The sequence below is a fragment of the Dasypus novemcinctus genome, chromosome 12 (assembly GCF_030445035.2).
Source record: "Dasypus novemcinctus isolate mDasNov1 chromosome 12, mDasNov1.1.hap2, whole genome shotgun sequence".
Lineage (NCBI taxonomy): Eukaryota > Metazoa > Chordata > Mammalia > Cingulata > Dasypodidae > Dasypus > Dasypus novemcinctus.
This window is the reverse complement of record NC_080684.1, coordinates 9,005,782-9,025,897: the sequence shown is the minus strand read 5'-3', so window position 1 is coordinate 9,025,897 and position 20,116 is coordinate 9,005,782. Positions and strand designations below refer to the sequence as shown.

The 20,116-nt window shown below is 35.1% G+C and overlaps 1 protein-coding gene across 16 annotated transcripts in view; it reads right to left on the bottom strand.

Moving 5' to 3' along the window:
• The window catches only part of CNTN1 (contactin 1), a 417,723-nt gene that overhangs the window by 70,308 nt on the left and 327,299 nt on the right, over positions 1 to 20,116 (bottom strand). For all 16 annotated transcript variants that reach the window (XM_004461145.2, XM_004461143.2, XM_058307813.1 and 13 more), the window contains one exon: positions 6,894 to 7,043. In XM_004461145.2, the coding sequence (XP_004461202.2) occupies positions 6,894 to 7,043 (150 nt within the window). The remainder of the gene's footprint in view (positions 1 to 6,893; positions 7,044 to 20,116) is intronic.

Sequence of the window (20,116 nt, the reverse complement as noted above, 5' to 3'; positions counted from 1 at the left end):
CTGTAAGACAAGCTCACTCTTAGAATAACCTACTCAGCTGCCATCTTACCCCACCTCCTGTTTGCTTTTTAAAATGTGTTTCGCTCTGAAGACATTAAACAAAGTTATGTTCTAAGCATACAATAGAGATAATTCATTTAACAAAATACCAATCAAACAAAATAAATATAAAAGGTGATGCCTAAAAGAAGTGATACCTAAAAGTTGTTTGAAAAGAAGTAGCAACCTTGAAAAACATTTTAGGTTTGAGATCTCTCTGAAACACTTTTTTCCAAGCATTTTCAAGGATAAGATATCGAAATTGAAAATAATTCAGAGTTATATATAAACTACTAGTAGTGACCACATAAAAAATGATCCTTACTCTTTGAAATATAACATTATAGTACTTTCCTAGATTCAGACATTAAAGAATTACATTGAAACTCTTTTGCTCTGAGACATTCTTTATTCATTCCTAAAAACATATTTTATTTAATCACTTTTACATTGAGATAAAATATATATATACATATATACAGGTCAGACCTTAGTATAATTCTGTCCAGATGATTAGACTATGTAACAGAAAGCAAACTTTCTTTGATACAAATAAATAAATATTTATAAAATATTTATAAATTGTAATGGAATTCCTTAGCAGGAGAGTGGGGAAATCGATATCCAGAGACCAAAAAAAAAAAAAAAGTATCTTATCACAAACATCTTTTTACTTCAAAAATTCGAGTTCAGGTTAAAGTTCATATGACATTTGTCAAGAGAGCATGGAAAATTAATCAAATCCAATAAGAAAAAAGATCTGTATTTGAGCTAGATATATTATAATTTTAAATCAAATAAGTTTACTTAGTCTAAATCACTTGTGGTCCCTTTGCAATTATATTTTGAAAACCAATATTTGTTAAATCGAATAAATACTGGATACCTCAAGGTAAAATTATGTGGTTAAAATTACCAGTTTGAGCATGGTCCAGTTCTTTTTATATTTTTGTTTTCAAGAAAGGCCAACTGTGCTCAATCTATTATGCAGAAGTCTCTATTACAAACATATGGGTCTCTAGGGAACAACAACAACAACAACAATAATAATAAATACAAGGATCCTGGATATGTGATGTCTGTGATCTGTAAAGCTTAACTCATACTATCTACATATCTTAATGTGATTTATGGGAGGTAAAGAAAAAGGATTGATTGTGTTCATTTTGCAGGATGATATGCTAAAACAAATGAAAATTAATATTTAGGTCACATCTGATTTCACAGTTAAGGGTGAAATCCAAAATTCTACTAGAACTTGAATAGAGGTTCAAATAAATGAAGGCATTTTTAGAGTCCTGCTTAATAAGTTGTCTTTAAGAGAGAAGGCTCAGTGAATGAGAAGAGGGCTCAGACAGACCTAGTTGGCCCAACTGGGCATCCGCCTACCGCATGGGAGGTCCGCGGTTCAAACCCAGGGCCTCCTTGACCCGTGTGGAGCTGGCCCATACGCAGTGCTGATGCGTGCAAGGAGTGCTGTGCCATGCAGGGGTGTCCCCCGCGTAGGCGAGTCCTACATGCAAGGAGTGCGCCCGGTAAGGAGAGCCGCCCTGCATGAAAAAAGTGCAGCCTGCCCAGGAATGGTGCCGCGCACATGGAGAGCTGACACAACAAGATGATGCAACAAAAAAGACATAGATTCCGGGTGCTGCTGACAAGAATATAAGCAGACACAGAAGAACGCACAGTGAATGGACACAGAGAGCAGACAACTGGGGCATGGAGAGAAATAAATAAAAAATAAATCTTTAAAAAAATAGATTTGAATTCTGAATTTGTAAGTAGTTACGTTAACTTTGGTAAAACTATTTGGTGTCTCTGAGTCTATTTCCCACTAATGAGGCAGTAATACCTGCATCAAAAGACTATTAGGCCAAAGTCCTTTGAGGTGCAAAAGTGTTGAATTTTTAAGAGGTCCCATTTATCAATTTTTTCTTTTGTTGTTTGTGCTTTGAGTGTAAGGTTTAAGAAACTACTGCCCACTACAAGACTTTGAAGATGTTTTCCTACATTTTTTTCTACGAGCTTTACGGTTATTGCTTTTATATTTAGGTCCTTGATCCATTTTGAGTTAATTTTTGTATAAAGTGTGAGATAGGGGTCTTCTTTCTTTCTTTTGGATATGGATATCCAGTTCTCCCAGCACCCTTTATCTGGCCCAGATGGATGGGCTTAACAGCCTTGTCAAAAATCACTTGACTGTAGATGTGAGAGCCAATTTCTGAGTTCTTGACTTAGTTATATTTGTCAGTCTGTTCTGTCCTTATGCCAGTACCATGATGTTTTTACCACAGTAGCTAGGTAATATGCTTTAAAGTCAGGAGTGCGAGTCCTCCAACTTCGGTCTTCTTTTCAAAGATATTTTTGGCAATTCAGGGCCCCTTACCCTTCCAAATAAATTTGATTATTGGCTTTTTGGATTCTGCAAAAGAAGGCTGTTGGGATTTTTATTGGGATTGCATTGAATCTGTAAATTAGTTTATGTATAATTGACATCTTAAATAATATTTAGTCTTCCAATCCATGAGCACAGAATGTCCTTCCATTTATTTAAGTCTTCTTCAGTTTCTTTTAGCAATGTTTGTAGTTTTCTGAATACACGTCCTTAGGTCATAAATATTTGGTTGTTTAAGTTGCTACTATAAATGGATTTTTTTTTCTGATTTCCTCCTCAGATTGCACATCAGTAGTGTATAGAAATGCTCTTGATTTTTGTGTATTAACCCTGTATCCCACCACTTTGCTGAACTCATCTCTTAATTTTAGTAGCTTTGTTGTGGCTTTTTCAGGATTTTCTAGATATAGGATCATGTCATCAGAGGATAGTGAAAGTTTTACTTCTTCATTTCCTTTTTGAGTGCCTTTTATTTCTAGCCTAGAACTTCTAGTACAATATTGAATAATGATGGTGACAGTGGGCGTCCTTGTCTTGTTCCTGATCTCAGTGGGAAAACTTTCAGACAATGCTACCTGTAGGTTTTTCACATGTACACTGTACCATATTGAGAAAGCTTCCTTCTGTTCCTATCTTTTGAAGTGTTTTTATCAGGAAAGGGTGCTGTATTTTGTCTGGTGCCTTTTCTGCATCAATTGAGAGGATCATGTGATTTTTCTGTTTATTACACTAGTTGATTTTCCTGCATTGAACCACCCTTAAATGCCTGTGATCAAGCTCACTTGATCATGGTGTATAATTCTTTTAAGGGTGTATTTGGATTCTGTTTGCAAATATTTTGTTGAGGATTTTTGCATCTATATCTATTAGAGATATTAGTCTGTAATTTTCTTTTTTTCTTAGTATCATTATCTGGTTTTGGTATGGGATGATGTTGACTTCATATAATGAGTTTGATAGCATTCCTTCCTGTTCAAGTTTTTTGAAGAGCTTGAGCAAGATTGGTATTAAGTCATCTTTGAATAATTGGTAGAGTTCACCTGTGAAGTGACCTGGTCCTGGGCTTTTCATTTTGGGAGATTTTGGATGAGTGTTTCAATATTTTTACATGTGATTGGTTTGTTGAGGTCTTCTATTTCTTCTAGGGTCAGGGTAGCTGGTTTGTGTGTTTCCAGGAATTTATCCATCTCATGTACATTTTTTAGTTTTTTGGCATATAGTTCTTCATAGTATCCTCCTATGGTTTCTTATTTCTGTGGGGTCAGTGGTAATGTCTGCCCTCTCATTTCTAATTTTATTTATTTGTGTCTTCTCTCTTTTATTCTTTGTCAGTCTAGCTAAGTCTTGATTTCATTGATCTTCTCAAAGAACCAACTTTTGCTTTGTTGTTTCTCTCTATTGTTTTGTTGTTGTTGTTGTAGTTCTCAATTTCATTGATTTCTGCTCTGATATTTACTATTTCTTTCAGCTTGGTTTGGGATTAATTTGCTGTTCTTTTTCTATTTCCTCCAGGTGTTCAATTAGGTCTTCAATTTTAGCTCTTCTTTTTTTAATGTAAACACTGAGGGCTATAAATTTCCTTCACAGCACTGCCTTGGTGGTATCCCATAGGTTTTGGTATGTTGGGTCTCATTTTCATTTATCTCAAGGTATTTGCTGAATTCCCTTGCATTTTCTTCTTTGACCCACTGATTATTTGACTGCGTTGTTTAATCTCCATATATTTATGATTTTTCCATTTTCCCATCCATTATTGATTTCTAGCTTTATTCCATTATGATCAGAGAAAGTGTTTTGCATAATTTCAATTTTTTAAAATTTATTGAAATTTGTCTTATGAACCAACATAAATGGTCTATCTTGGAGAAGGATCCATGGGCACCTGGATCTATTAGGTCTAGTTCATTTATCATATTATTCAAGCTCTCTGTTTGTTTATTCTCTGTCCAGGTATTCTATCCAATACTGAGAGTGGTGTATTTTAGTCTCCAACTATTATCGTAGAGACATCTATCTCTCCCTTCAATTTTGTCAGTGTGTGCCTCATGTATCTTGGGGCAGCTAACTGAATGGGAGAAAATATTTGGCAATCACATATCTAATAAGAGTTTAATATCCATGTTGTATAAGGAGATCATACAACTCAACAATAACAAGACAAACTATTCAATTAAAAAATTGGCAAAAGACTTTGAAAGACAACTGTCCAAGAAGAAATACAAATGGCAAAGCAACACATGAAACAATGTTCAACATCACTAGCAATTAGGAAACGCAAATCAAAACTACAATGAGATACCAGTTCACATCTGTTAGACTGGATGCTATAAAAGTCAGAAAACTGTATATGTTGGAGAGGATGTGGTGAGATAGGAATGCTTATTCACTTTTGGTGGGAATATAGAATGGTACAGTCACTATGGATGACTAGCAGTTCCTAAGGAAGTTGAATATAGACTTGCCATAGGACCCAGCAATACCGTTGCTAGGTATAAACCTAGAAGAACTGAGAGCAGTGACACGAATAGATATTTGCTATGAACCAGTGTTCACAGCAGCATTATTCACGATAGCCAAAAGTTAGAAACAACCCAGTTGTCCATAAACTGATGAATAGATAAACCAATTTTGGAGTATATACATGATGGAATATTATGCAGCTGTAAGAAGAAATGAAGTTGTGAAACCTGTGATAACATGAAGAAACCTGGAGAACATTATGTTGAGTGAAGCAAGCCAGACACAAAAGGACAAATACTGTACGGCTGTCCTTTTATGAACTGAATATATTATGTGAAATATGAAATGGGTAAAACTGCATATATAAGACACTTTTTCTCTGAAGCTGAACGAATCTAGGTTAGTACTACAAAATGTTAATATCAGACAAAATGAAACAAAACACATTAAACTAAGTAAAGGAGACCAGACACAGAGTACTACATATTGTATGGTTCAATTTATATAAACTATAAATACAAATAAATTTACAAAGATAATATTAGTTTAGTGGTTATGTAGGGTTGAGGAAGGAATGTTAAGGGGTATGGAGTCTTTTTGGAGTAATGAAATTGTTCTAAACCTTGAGTTGATGAACATACAACACTGTGATAATACTAAAAGCCATGGATTAAACACTTCGGATAGGTCATATGACATGTGAATATATCTCCATGAAACTGTTTAATAAACAAACAACTCTGCAAGAATTGCCAGAAATAAGAGCTATGTACAGCAGGGGAAACAGAGAGATTAAGAGGTGAGGAATTTTCTTGTCTTTTATTAATTAATTATTATTATTATTGAAATAATGAAAATGCTTTAATAATGGTTGAGGTGATGAATGCACAACTATGTGATTATACCAAATACCTTTATGTACACTTTGGATTAATTGTATGCTTATTAATATATATCCATAAAATTGATTTGTTTAAAAAAAAGATTATGAGAATTAAATGAAATGTGCATGAAAATATGTTGCACTAACTACATGTTTTAGTGCTCAGTTTCTTCCTTCACAACAGAATCACCATTTTTACTCTAATGAAATTGTCAGATAAATGATATGACACTTCCAAAAGATAGCAGTCCCTGTGAATTGCTTGTTTTAAAAACTAAACATACTTGAGTCATAGGTCTAATTAGAAATCAGGCCTAGGAATCCAGGTAGCCAGAAGTGTGGATAAGTGATATTTAGAGATCACAGCACTTTAATGGCAGTCTGTTATCCGTTTCAAATCTCTTTCCTCAAATAAAGCATTGAAATTTGGAAAGTAGTCAGAATAAACTAATACAGAAAGCCTACAAAAAACATAATCTTTTTGATAAACAGGGAATAATCATAAAAGAAATTAACGTCAGAAAAATATTTCTGCCTAGTAAATGCAGAAGAAGAGGGGGAAAAACTGGGAGTCCTGAGTCTATGGAAATGCAGTTGGTGTTTAGCATAAAATTTGAATGTAAATTGGAGGAAAGGCCAAGGTTGAGCTGTGATAAAAGAGCAATCTTAGAGCAGCACTTTAAAAGATAGAGTCTCTCAAAGCTGCTGCTTAGAGAAGCTATTTCGACTCCTCCAGGGACACAGATCTGAGAAGTCCTCACCAGGCTTTCCCCACTCCTTGCTCACCGTTCCCTCGCTGACCAGACCCCCATCCATCTGCCCATCAAGTTATAAATGAAGTGAACACAATTTCATTAAATGGTCTCTAGTGGAATATGCCCGGGTTCCTCTTTTCCTCTTCCCTTACATTAACTACGTAAACATTCTTCTTAAACATCCTATTTCTCCTTTTATTTTTCACTGTCCTGACACAGAATTCACATATGCATGAAATACATTTTTTTAGATGAATCACTTACCTCAGAGCGTTATTTACTTCCAAATATGTGCCACTTTGTTAGCAAATTACACTGTACTTAGAAATCTTTTAAAATTGAAAACATTTCTTCTACATACCAGCACCATCCGTTTTAATTCTGTTTGAGGGTATACTCGGCTCCCCTATGCCCAAAGTATTAGTAGCTACCACACGAAATTCATACTCCATCCACGGGATTAAATCCACTGCTCTTGCCGCCTCCATATTGCCTTCAATAATTGGGGGGTCTACAGAAAATAAACATTAAAACAGTGAGTAGTACTTGGCCAGTTTATCACTTGTATAATTCCTCCTGTTTATTTTGCTTTTTTGGAGAAAATGGCAGCTATTACATAGAGCTGATATTTAAAAAACAGTGAAACAGCGACGACAGAATGTTAAACTCAAGGAATAAGAGGAGAGGCCACGAGTAAATAAGAAACTTGAAGAGTGGTAGGCATGCAAATCACCTACTCAAGTAGGTCTGGGGTTGAGGACTGAGATTCTGCATTCCTGCAAATTCCTAGTCTTGCCATGGCTGCTACTTCATGACTGTGGTTTGAGAAGAAGGGCTACGCTGTGGAGGTAGAATCTAGAGAGATTCCTGAGGCATGGGTGCAACTTGGGCTTAGCACATATTTTATGGAATGCCGCTGGGATAGTTTATGGGTAGGGAATGGTCTAATTTATACTCTTTTTTAGTTTATTTTGTAGATTTATATCCAAATCATTTGGAGCAGTGGTAACAAATGCTGTAAACATTCATTAATATTTAGGAAGTATGCCTCAGAATTCATGCTATTAGATACTATTAGGAAGACTCAATTTGATCCTAGCTTGTTTATTTAATTGAGTTATGATAAAATAAACCACCAAGGCAGGTTATACATTATTTTAATCTCTTAAAATATTTTCACGTGTTTTAATAATTAGCCTATACTCACATGTGTATAAAAATACCTGTACATTATTTATTTTGAAATTTGGTTCCTTTAAGTCTGTTTATTTCATTATTTGGGGAATTTTTATCTGGCAATGCAGACTATGACTACAAAGCTCTGTTAGATGTTGGTTTATTTCCACAGTAAGTGCCAAGCAATCCAGTGTCCATTTCTGCATTTAGACAAGTTCCTATGAGACTCAGCCTGCCCAGATTTTAACTCTCCCGGCCACGAATACTAATTTTACCAACTAAAGAGTCTGACTTTGATTTTAACGAAGGGCATGAAGAGAGGAAGGGGCCCAGGCAAACAACACTGTAGTTACTGCTTTGTGAAGGCAGACCCCAGGGAGCGGTCCAGGGCCCTGTGATATAAACACATCTCTTTGAACAGTAGGATCAGGAAGTGAGTGTTGAGAAGATGAACTTCCAGAATATACTTTTTGAGTAATTAAGGAGTTTAATCTTCCTAAGCTAGAATACTTTTCCCTACCAGGGTTGCTAAAGACTTGAAAGCTGCTCCTTTTAGAACAAAACCAGTTGCAATCATGCTTGCTCCATGTTAACATCATTCTTAGGGGAACCTTAACATCCCAAACAAACATGATTTGGTACATAGTTATAATAACCCCCCAATAAAACCATCTACGTTAGTAGTAGAGAAAACTTAGCTAAAAACAACATTCATCATTTCTAAGAACATTGGCTCGAATTAGAAGTCAAATACTCCTCTGTCTTCCAGGTCTGGGTAGAACTCTCTGACCCACATCACATTATAAAACAGGATATAAAAGTAACATGATCTCTCATGTTATTTCCAGCTCCAGTATTGATAGACACAGCCTGTATCATCACTACAGCTGGAAACAAGATTGGGTCCATCCACCCCAGACACACTTAAAATATTCTCTTATCTCCCCCTTGCTTGTTCCTAGCTATCGCTTGTATTCATTTACATATTTCTTCTAATTCTTATTAATATTTGGAACCCCTCCAGGCATGACAGACGAAGCATGATGCTTTGCAAATAGAAGTACTTAATAAATAGTTGTAAAAAGTAGAAATAAAATACAAATGTAAAAAGTGACATTTATTTAGAGTAGACAAGAATGTTCCAAAGCGAGAAGCACAGCCATCCCTGTGGATGGCTCATTTTAGTGTCCTCCTCATCCCTGAATCAGACAAGTTACTGGTAAAGAGAAGGAGGCCACTCTTTTATCTTGCCCCACCACAAAATATCCAAAGCAGTTAGGGCTCTTATGTCTATCTTCAGAGAACAACCTGCCCTGCACAGAGAAGTAGGTAGACCACTGCGACATGCTCTTACACTGTCTTCCCCTCTCTTAAATTTTCTGATTTCTCTCTTCCCTGGCTATTGCATATGCTTATTTTAACATGGTTTTATCTCTAATATACTTGTTTTGTTTTATTCTGAGCATCCCTAAAATGTCCCTAAATGGCCTTGGACCTCACACAATCTTTTCCTACCCCTTCAGCACTGGTCGCAACTATTGCATCCTTTTTCCCCCTGAACGACCTATGCAGACAGATGGGGAGCAGAAGCCTGTTCCCTGCAGAAGTCAACTCTGCCTCGGAAGCAGATTCATGCCGCAAGCAAAATGGAGAACAGCAATAGTCAAGGGCAGAGGAACTTTGGATCCTCTCTCTTCAGCCAAGTTCCTTGCAACCTGTCGGGTATCCCTGGAGTCAGAAAATGGGTGAAGTGCTTTGCCCAGGAGAGGCAAGTACCAGGAATCAGGCCTGGGGTCTTGGGTTCCTAACGTCCAGCTGAGCCACCTGACTGAGGCCACTTTGTGTGATAAGCTCAGCACGAAAAAGCAGATCTTACCTGTATGATGATTGTCAGTGGAAGCTCTCTATAAAAAGCTAAAATGTCGTGTACCAATCCTGACAGGTGTCTAAATTTCTGTTTTACTTCTGAGTATAATCAAGAGCTAGAGACACACTCCTTACTTTAATACTCAGGCCAAAAGACCTTCGTGAGACAGTCTTATTGTAGCAATTGGCCATGAGCAGCAATCCATAGATCTATTTCCATATAACTTCATCCACAGACTCAGACTAAAAGGTTTCCAGCTCTTTGGGTTAACCCAAGGGCAACCATTTGCAGCGTTTGAGTTGCCTGATCTTCGAGCTTGGGGTGTTCTGCCTTCAGCTCTTGCCCCTTGTTGTGTGAACAGCTCAACCCAGCCAGAAGGACCCCAGGACTAAGAGCTGAGTGTGTCAACGTAATGCCAGTCCTCTTAGTGGTCTGAATTCTTGGAAGTTGCCCTAGTGAGTTCCGGTATTTCCTTAGGGTTTAAATACAATCAGAACGTTTCCAATTCTCCATCCCAAACTAGAGCCCAAGTATTTGAAATTACCCACAAATACCATCCACTCAGAGGTTATAACTGGAAAAGCAGGTCTGGAATTGTAAACAGAAATGAACATTAAAAGGCTTTTCCCTGGCTCTAACACAACTACTAGAGTTACGTTAGAGGCCCTGGGACCAGACAATAGGTGGTATGGCAGGACTGAGGGAGGAGGCACAGGTGTGGCAAGGTTCCTCCCAGCAAAGAGAAATAATCTGTATTCTGGCGTTCTGGAGGGTGTGTTTCATTGAGACTTCTAAGAGGGAAATTTTAATGTAGCCTCATAAAAATTCAAGAGTTCATGTTTGAAATGAGAGCTACAAAAAGTGAAACAAGAGAAAGGTGAAAAACAAAACAACAAACTGAAAATAATAAATATCTGACCAGTACCTTTACTATAAGCTTAGCTAATTTTCACTTTATTTGTCTAAAATTCTGTAAAGATTAAAAAAAAATGCCAGAAGAAGTATTCTTATATTGGTGGTGAAAATATAAATGTGGCTCCACTTTTCTATAGAGAAATTTGGCAGCATTATATGTCATGGGCTTAAGCATGTTTATATTTAATAATTTTACTTACAAATATCTATTCTAAGGAAATAATCTAACACACTGAGAATCATTTGTGTGATAAGATGTTTATTACAAAAGATTTATTACAATCAGTTCAGCCTTCCACATGATAGAACTTATGTACCAGGTTCTCTCAACTGCTCCTCATAGCATAGTTTCTAGGCTTCCTCACATTTGGTCAATATCCCCCTTCCAAATGCACACAAACACTCTATCACCAACAATATTCTATAATTTGTTCTCTGGTTATAGGCAAAATCATTCTAAAGGTGAACTGAGAATCCCGGAGAACCCGGGGGTGGCCTTCACCTGTCTGATGTCCATTCCCTAACAAAGTCTGAGAGATGTAAAGTTTAGAGTAGGTTGTCTTAAAGATAGGTAGTCTATGCTTTCACCTCATTTTAAATTTAAACCTTGAATGCTTAATGGGGATATCTTCAAAAGATATTTATTTAATAATTTAAATAATTAATTCATAAACCTGAGCTTAAATCCTGTACCTTCAGTTTTATAATGGACACCACTATACATAAAAATAAAAGTCACCAATTATTCTTTCCATATTTATGGCAAAAAATATTTTTCATACACACTTAGCTGGGAGATAGTCATGAGAAAATCACAAGCCACACATATTCTCACATCTACAAAAAAACAAGCTAGAAAATGTACAAAATCATTTTCCAAAATCTATCACAACAGAGGTTTCAAAGGAATCTTAAAAAACGAAAACCTATCAGCAGTCCAGGAAGGAGAGAAAGACATAGTCACAGATGCTGGTGAGAAGAACACAGTTTAAATGTTAACATATATTTAAAGGCATGGCCTCAGAACTGTAAGCTTTTACCCTAAATAAAATCCCCATTATAAAAGCCAACCCATTTCTGGTCCTTTGCATCGGCAGACCTTGGCTAACTAAGACAGACACGGACACCCAGCATCTGCTGAAGGGTAAGACCAGAGCAGGAACACCGAGGAGACCCCACGTAAGCTCTGGGCCTGACTCTGAGTGTGAGTGTGGCCATCTACCACAAGGCAGGACTGCTGAGAGATCTCTGGTTCTTCTACAAAGGACAGGTGCTTTGGGCTGCTAAGATCTGAGGGAAGGGTAGGGAAATGAGAGACTCCCCACCCCATCAGACACGCTGGACTACCTTCGAATGATTAGAAAGAAGCTGTCTGAGTAAGGAGAAGGGGATCTGAAAGAGACTCCCTAAAACCCAAGCCTGGCTCAAATACAAAGGCAAGGCAGAAGAAACTCCAGGGAAGTTTCTGACCCTATGCTTAAATCACTTGAAACTGTGTTAAACTGAATTTACCTCAAGTAAGAGAAATGCCCAGATTCATCTCAGCTATAGATTATATTGACCCAATCCCCTAAAACAATGACACACACGTTCTGGGCATAAATATTATTTAATTTGGCTTCTACTGTTCTTTTACACACAAAGTTTGGCATTCAATCAAAAATCATGGGCCACATGAGACAAACAAGAAATATGACCCACTGCAAAGAAAGAAAAAAAAATCAATAGAGCCAGAACTAGGGATGGCCCAGATATTAAATGCTCAGACAGGAACTTTAGAATAAATGTAGTAAATACATTTTAAAAATCAGGTGGGAAAAGTTCACAACCTGTGTAAGCAAAGATGCAATTTCCAGGGAATACAATGGAACAATACTTTTTAAAAGGGCCAAATGCCAGAATTAGAAATAGAAAACAATGAAACAATAAGTTGGTTCTTGAAAAGATCAATAAAATTGGCAAACCTTTAGCTAGACCAACAAAGAAAAAAGAAAAAGAGAGATACAAATAATGAAAATCAGAAATGAAAAGGGGGACATTATTACCAACACCACTGAAATAAAAAGGATTTTAAGAGGATACAATACACAACTGTTTGCCAATACATTAGGTAACCGAGACGGAATGACACATACATAGAAACACACAAACTACCTATATTGAATCAAGAGGAAATAGAAGATACCAACAAACCAATTGCTAGTAAAGAGATTGAATCAGTAATCAAAAACATCCCAACAAAAAAGCCCAGGACCAGATGGCTTCACAGGGGACTTTTACCAAACATTCCAAGAAGAGAACTCCAATTCTGCTCAAACTCTTCTAAAATATTGAAGAGGAGGGAACATTTCCTAAATCATTCTAAGAGACCAACACCATCCTCGTACCAAAGCCAAATAAAAATACCACAAGAATAGAAAACTACAGACCAATATCTTTCATGACTATACATGGAAAGATCCTCAACAAAATGCTAGCAAATCAAATCCAATGGCATATTAAAAGAATTATACATATGATCAAATGGGATTTATCCATTGTATGCAAAGTTGGTTCAACATAAGAAAATCAATTAATGCAATACACCACATTAACAGAATGAAAGCAAAAAACCACACAAAACACATGATCAATGCAATTGGTGCAGTAAAGGAATTTAACAAATTCCTGACCCCCAACATGATAAAAAAAAAACCCAAGTAATATTATAGAAGGAAACTTCCTCAACATTATAAAGGGCATATATGAAAAGGCACAGATAATATTCTACTTAATGGTGAAAGACTCAAAACTTTCCCTGTCATATCAGAAACATGAGAAAGATGCCCACTTTCACCATCATTATTCAACATTATATTAGAAGATCTTACCAGAGCAATAAGCAAGAAAGAGAACTAAAAGACATCAAAATTTGAAAGGAAGAATTAAAACTTTCCGTATTTGTTGATGACATGTTATATGCAGAAAATCCTGAAAAAAAACACAACAAAACTCTTTAAGCTAATAGATGAATTCAGCAAAGTGGCAGGTATGTAAGATCAACAACCTCAAATCAGGAGTGTTTATATATAAAATGAACAATCAAAAGAAGAAATCAAGAGAAAAAATTCCATTTAAAATATTAACTGAAAGAAGCAATTATCCAAGAGTAAATCTAACCAAGGATGTAAAGGGCATTGTATACAGAAAACTACAAAACATGGCTAAAAGAAATCAAAGAAAGGTCCTTATCAAGCAAATGGAAGGAAATACTGTGCTTATGGATTGGATGACTAAATGTAGTTAAGGTGTCAACCCCAAAGCAATTTATAGATTCAACGCAATTCCAATAAAAATGCCAGCAACCATCTTTGCAGAAATGGAAACCCAATCATCAAATTGAAATGGAAGAGTAAGGAGGCCCAAGTAGCTAAAGACATCTTGAAAAGGAAGATAAATTTAGAGGATTCATACTTCCCAATCTTAAAACTTACTAGAAAGTCACAGTAATCAAAAGGGCATAGCACTGGTACAAGGACAAGCATATAGACTAATGGAATCAAATTGAGAGCTCAGGAATCAACCCTCACATTTATGGCCAACTGATTTTTGACAGAGGCAAAATCCACTCAATTGGGAAAGAATGATCGCTTCAATAAATCATGCCAAGAAAACTGGATCTTGCTATGCAAAAAGAAAAAAAAAAAGGACTCCTACCTCACACCTTATACAAAAATCAGGAAGCAGATGTAATTTATGTGGTTGAGTGCCTACTTCCCATTTTCCAGGTCATGGGTTCCATTTCCCATGTCTCATTTTTAAAAGTCAATGCAAAATGGTTCAATGACTAAATATAAGAGACTATATTAAATCCTAGAAGGCCTATTAAAATCCTAGAAGAAAACCTGAGGAAGAATCTTCAGGACATTATATTAGGCAATGGTTTCTTAGCCTTTATACCCAAAGCATAAGCAACAAACAAAAAAAATAGATAAATGGGACCTCATCAAAATTAAAAATTTTCATGTCTCAAAGGGCTTTATCATGAAAGTAATACCACAACCTACACAATGGGAAAAAAATATTTGGAAACCACATATCCAATACAGGTTTATTATCCAGAATATATAAAGAAATTCTTCGACTTAACAAAAAAAGACAAACAATCTAATCTAAAAAATTGCAAAAGGCTTAAATAGACATCTCTCCAAGGAAAATATACAAATGGCCAGAATGCACATGAAAAGATGCTCAACATCATTAGTCATTAGGGAAATGCAAGTCAAAACCACAATGAGATTCTGTTTCAAATGCAACAGAAAGGCTGCTATTAAAATGGAAAATTACAAGTGTTGGAGAGGATGCAGGGAAATAGGACCATTCATTCACTGCTGGTGGTGATGGAAAATTGTGCAACTATTGTGGAAGACAGTTTGGTAGTTCCTCATAAAACTTAGTATGGAGCTATCATATGATCTGGCAACCTACAACTAGGTATATACCCAACATTGACAGCAGGGACTCAAACAGATATTTTCATGCCAATGTTCATAACAGCATTATTCACAATTGCCAAAAGATGGTAGCAACCCAGCTGTCCATCAACTGATGATTGGATAAACAAAATGTGGTATATATGTAAAAAGGACTATTATTCAGCTGTGAAAAGGAACAAAGTCCTGATACATGCAACAACAAGGGTGAACCTTGAAGACATCATGTTGAGTGAAATAAGCCGGACACGAAAGGACAACTATCGTATGGATCTCCCTGATATGAAATAATCAGTGTAAGCAAAGGCATAGAGTTGGATTTTAAAGTGAAGGTTACCAGAGGACAGGGTGGAGATAAGGAATGGGAAGTTGGGGCTTGAAAGGTGCAGGGTTTCCTATGTGGAATGATGGAATTGTTTTGGTCATGGTCGGTGGTGATGGTAGCAGGGCATTGTGAATGTAATTAACAGCATAGAAATATACGCCTGAATGCAATTAGAGGGTTAATGTTATTGTCTATATAGTAACAATAATTTTTTAAAAAAATCCATGGCAGTACACTACACAGTGAACCCTAAGTTAAATCATGTATTGTAATAGGACAGTTATAAAAATGTGCTATCATCAATTGTAACAGATTTCCACAGAGAAGCGGGGTGTCAATAATAGCGTGGTACATGGGAATCCTGTATTTCATGCACGCTTGTTTTATAAACCTATAACTTAGCTAAAAAAGGGAAAAAAGAGGCAAAATAAAATTTTAGATACATCTACTTATCATCCAGAAATTCCACTCCTAGCTATATATCTAAGAGAAATACATGCATTTGATTTGCAAAATACCTTGCACAACCACATTCACAATAGTATCAAACTAGAAATAAGCCAAATACCTATCAATGGTGAAGTCTATAAACAAAATGTCATATATTCATTCAATGAACTAATACTCAGCAATAAAGAGCAAAATACTGATACATGCCTCAACGTGGATGAATCTCAAAAAATATGCTAAGTGAAAGAAGTAGATATGAAGAGTATATAATGTAGGATTCCTTTTATTTGAAGTTCCAGGCTGGAAAGTATAATCTTTGATGATAAAATCATAACATTGGTTAACCAAAGGTTGCTTCTGGGAAGTGTGGCGATGGAATGTATTGACTGGAAAGAGCAAGAGGGACTTATCTGTGATGATGAAAGTGTTCCATAACTTGATATGTGTTTGGGGACATGAGGGTATGTCTTTATCAAACCTGTTGCGCTGTGTACTTAAGATCTGTGCATGTCCCTGAATGCAAACTTTGCCTAGTAATAATGACTAAAGTACAAAACAATCCCTTTACCTATTCTAGTATCTTTTATTTGAAGTCTCATGCAGATGTTTTATTTAAGACAGATACTAGAGAAATATTTGCATTCAGTATATGGATTTACTTTCTTTATTCTGATGATAAGAGAGTTATATAAATGAGCAAGTCTCCCTTCTAACTTTGGAAGTCAGGAAGCACAGATTTAAAACTAAAATTCAATAGTAATAACTTCTATGATTTGGAATTATGATGCACATATCTTTCTTTTTCCTTCTATACTTAGTTTTGCATTTCTTTAGAATTAATTTTTCAAAATTTAAATTTAGGTATGCTTGTTATTGGAGGAAATATGCAAAATATAGAAAAATATAAATAAAGAAAATATATTTGTAGTCCCATTACCCAATAATAATTCCTGGTTTCTTAACTTCTAATGTAAATCTCATTTTAAATCTATCTTTAAACATTAGATAACTATATTAAGGTACAGGTGAGAAACACAGATTAGCTCAGAGTAGAAATGGGTTTAGCTCATGTTTTTTTCACTAAAGATTATATTGAGAACACTATTCTTAAGCCATTAAGTGTTCATAAAATTCATTACTTTTATAGATGGCATACTATTTCATTATATGGATGGTCATCATTTTTTCACCTATTTCCTTTTGATAGATATGTAGTTTTTTAACTTTTTTGTTATAATAATACACTGTAAACACAATATACTGTAATCATTGTTATAAATAAATCTTTTATTCATCTTTGATTAGGATAGATTTTAGAAGTAGAATCATTAGTCAAAGGATAAAAACATTTTTAAAGATTTTGATAATGATTTCCAGATTTCTTTCCAGAGTGTTTGTCAGAAATTCTGTAGTATTTCATTGCCCTCTTGTTTCACTTTATATAATCTTGCTCTAAGTTAATCAGAAGTATTTGTGAAATGAGGTTTTATGTTCAAGTGAACATTTCTACTCTAACATCACATCTCTGCACCATTTTTCTCTATTTTCTCTCCCATTTAAATATTGTCCACTATTAATTCCATAAGTGTGTACAGAAGGAAGACCTTTTCATTGGCACATGTCAATTTTTATTTTAGTTTCATTTATCTTCCAAGGCTAAAATAGCAGATATATTCAGCATTCTTTTCAATCAAATTAAAAATTAAAATTTCCCTAATTTTAGACATTATTTTGCAATAATAAAGATGTTACTCTTTCAAAATATTATCAAAATTATCCCTTTTCAATATACTCCTCTTTTAAAATTATCAAAAGACTGAGTCAATGGAAATTCTATTCCAAATTATTTTTATTAAAGAAACATCACTGAAAACCCCAAAATTGGTAAAATTACTATTTTATGGAAATTATATCAAAAGATATATTTAAGATAAATCTTTAAAGGTACAAAGCACTGAAAGAGATTGAGCGAAGATTTTGTGCAATAGAAAATGAAATATGCATCATGGTAGCAGTGGGTGCTAACTTCATTACATATTTATTAAGCAGCCACCATTTACCAGGTCCTGGGCTAAGCACTTTGACAGGGCACTTCATTTAACTTGAACAGTGGTCCTGCAAGGAAGGTATTAATTTTCTTATTTTACACATGGTTCAGGGACTTTAAGTTCATGCCCAAAGTACACAAGTAGAAAGGGACAGAACCTGGATTAAACCAGACTCCAAAGACATGTCTCTTCTCATTTCGCTACAAAATTAGACATTATGATCTCTTTCATTTAAAGCTTGCTATGAATACATTATTTTCTCAAAAGCCATTTGCCACCCTAAAGAAAAGTCTGTGAACTCCTGCCTAATATTAACTAGTATCAGAAATAGTATATATTAAGGAATTACAGCTTTACTATTAAGGAGAAGAGATCGACATTTGGGATGACGTGTATCTCAAATTTCATGCTTCATGTTTAAAGTGTATTACCTAGAACTCCAGAGATTGTCTTTATGCACTGATTAATTACTTTTATAAAGGAGGGGGAATATTTACATTCTAAAAGGTTGAAATTTTTCTTTTTCTTGACTACAGAATTTTTATTTCTAACATGATTAAACTAAGATAACTGGGAAAACAGATACAGTCAATAAACTATAAAGTATCTAAGTTTTGAAATCTGCTTTCAACTTACTTGGCAAAAAGTCTCCAAAACATTAATTGGCAATTGCCCAATGTTCTATAAAATCAATAGAGTAAATAGTATGACAATGTGTTCAAAGATATTACAGTAACTCATTAATACAAATATTAATAAAATATTAGAAGGCACTGAAGATTGTTTTTAAAACATACAGTATCAATTTGAAACTGCACAAAAAGCAGCATTTCTAGAAGCCTTATTAGTTGCCAATAGTGTATAAACAATGTGGTGAGGAAACTTGAAATGGATTCTATTTTACTTTAATTGTTAAATTTAATACAAAATAGTTCAATCATCAATACAAGTAATGAATTCTGAATGCATGAGACATGAGTAACTTGTGAGAAAATTTTATGGTTTTGGGTGCAGCTAACAATGACTATTTGCCTAACACTCATAGCTCCTCCTTTGACTAGCCTTTAAAGCAGTGATGGAGCATTGAAAGAAAAACATTTTGGCATATATTACCATCATTTATACAATAAATAATATACATTAAAATAATTAGATTTCAACATAAGTTCTTTTCCAAAAATATGTCAATTTTATCACAAATGTTCATACTTCTGAATAAATACATGTTGGTACGTGACAATATTTTTATGGAGTTTAGCTTTATAAGATATATTAATATAAATGGCAATGTAATATGCAGTATGATTTATCTCCTTTGGAAAACTTTTCTTTCGATTTGATTTTTACCAGGAATATTTGCTTTGTATTTATTACTTTCAAACAGATCTACTTTCTCTTCATTCTGTTATTATTTCTTGGGCACTAACATCATCTTTTGCCTAAACTACTTCAATGATTTCTTACTCACCCTTGCACTCTAATGTGTCTATTTCCAACCCAGGAGCCAGCGTCATACTTTAAAAACAGAAGTGAGACCACCCCAGTTCTCAGCCCTAAACCCTTCAACCACCTCTCATTTAGAGAGAAAGCCAGGGTCTAAACGTTTACCCTGCCTGACACAATCCGTGCCCTCACTTCTCTGACCTCATCTCCACAGTACGCTGGCACTGTTCTTAGACCAAAGTCAGGCTCAATCTCTTTTTTAAAGTCGTGGCCATGGCTGCATTGTTCCTTCACATCCTTCTGGTCTTTGCTTAAATGTCATCTTTTCAGTGAGGTATTCTCCGAGAACCCCATTTAAAAGGCAGTTCCCACTCCCCATCCCTCTTCTCTTTTTCTCTTTAGCACTAATCGCCGTGTGATTTACCATACAGTTTGTAGTTTGTTTATTGCCATTTTCTCCTACTAGAACATAAATTCCTTGATGGCCAGTTATTTTTTCCTGTTTTGTTTACTACTGTTTAGTTGTATATCTAACATCTAGAAGAGGTTCTGGATTGTAGAAAAGTAGAACCTGCCGATTAGTTTAGGTTTAGCAAACATCTGAGAGGTTTAAAATTTTTTTTCAAATGGTCTAGTTTTGCCAAATATACCTGTTGAGAATTCTTACACCATAAGCATAACATAATGAAAACATTTTACCTGTTACAAATTCATTTGAATGTTATACACTATGGAGACACTCACTTGATACTAAAATGTATCCTAGATCCTTTTAACAGAATTCAAATCCATATTAGGTTAATTTCCCAAGAGAGGAAGAAATTATCAAATAGAAGTAAATCTAAATTAAAACCTCTCAGTGAGCAATACAAATAGATTCACTGCATT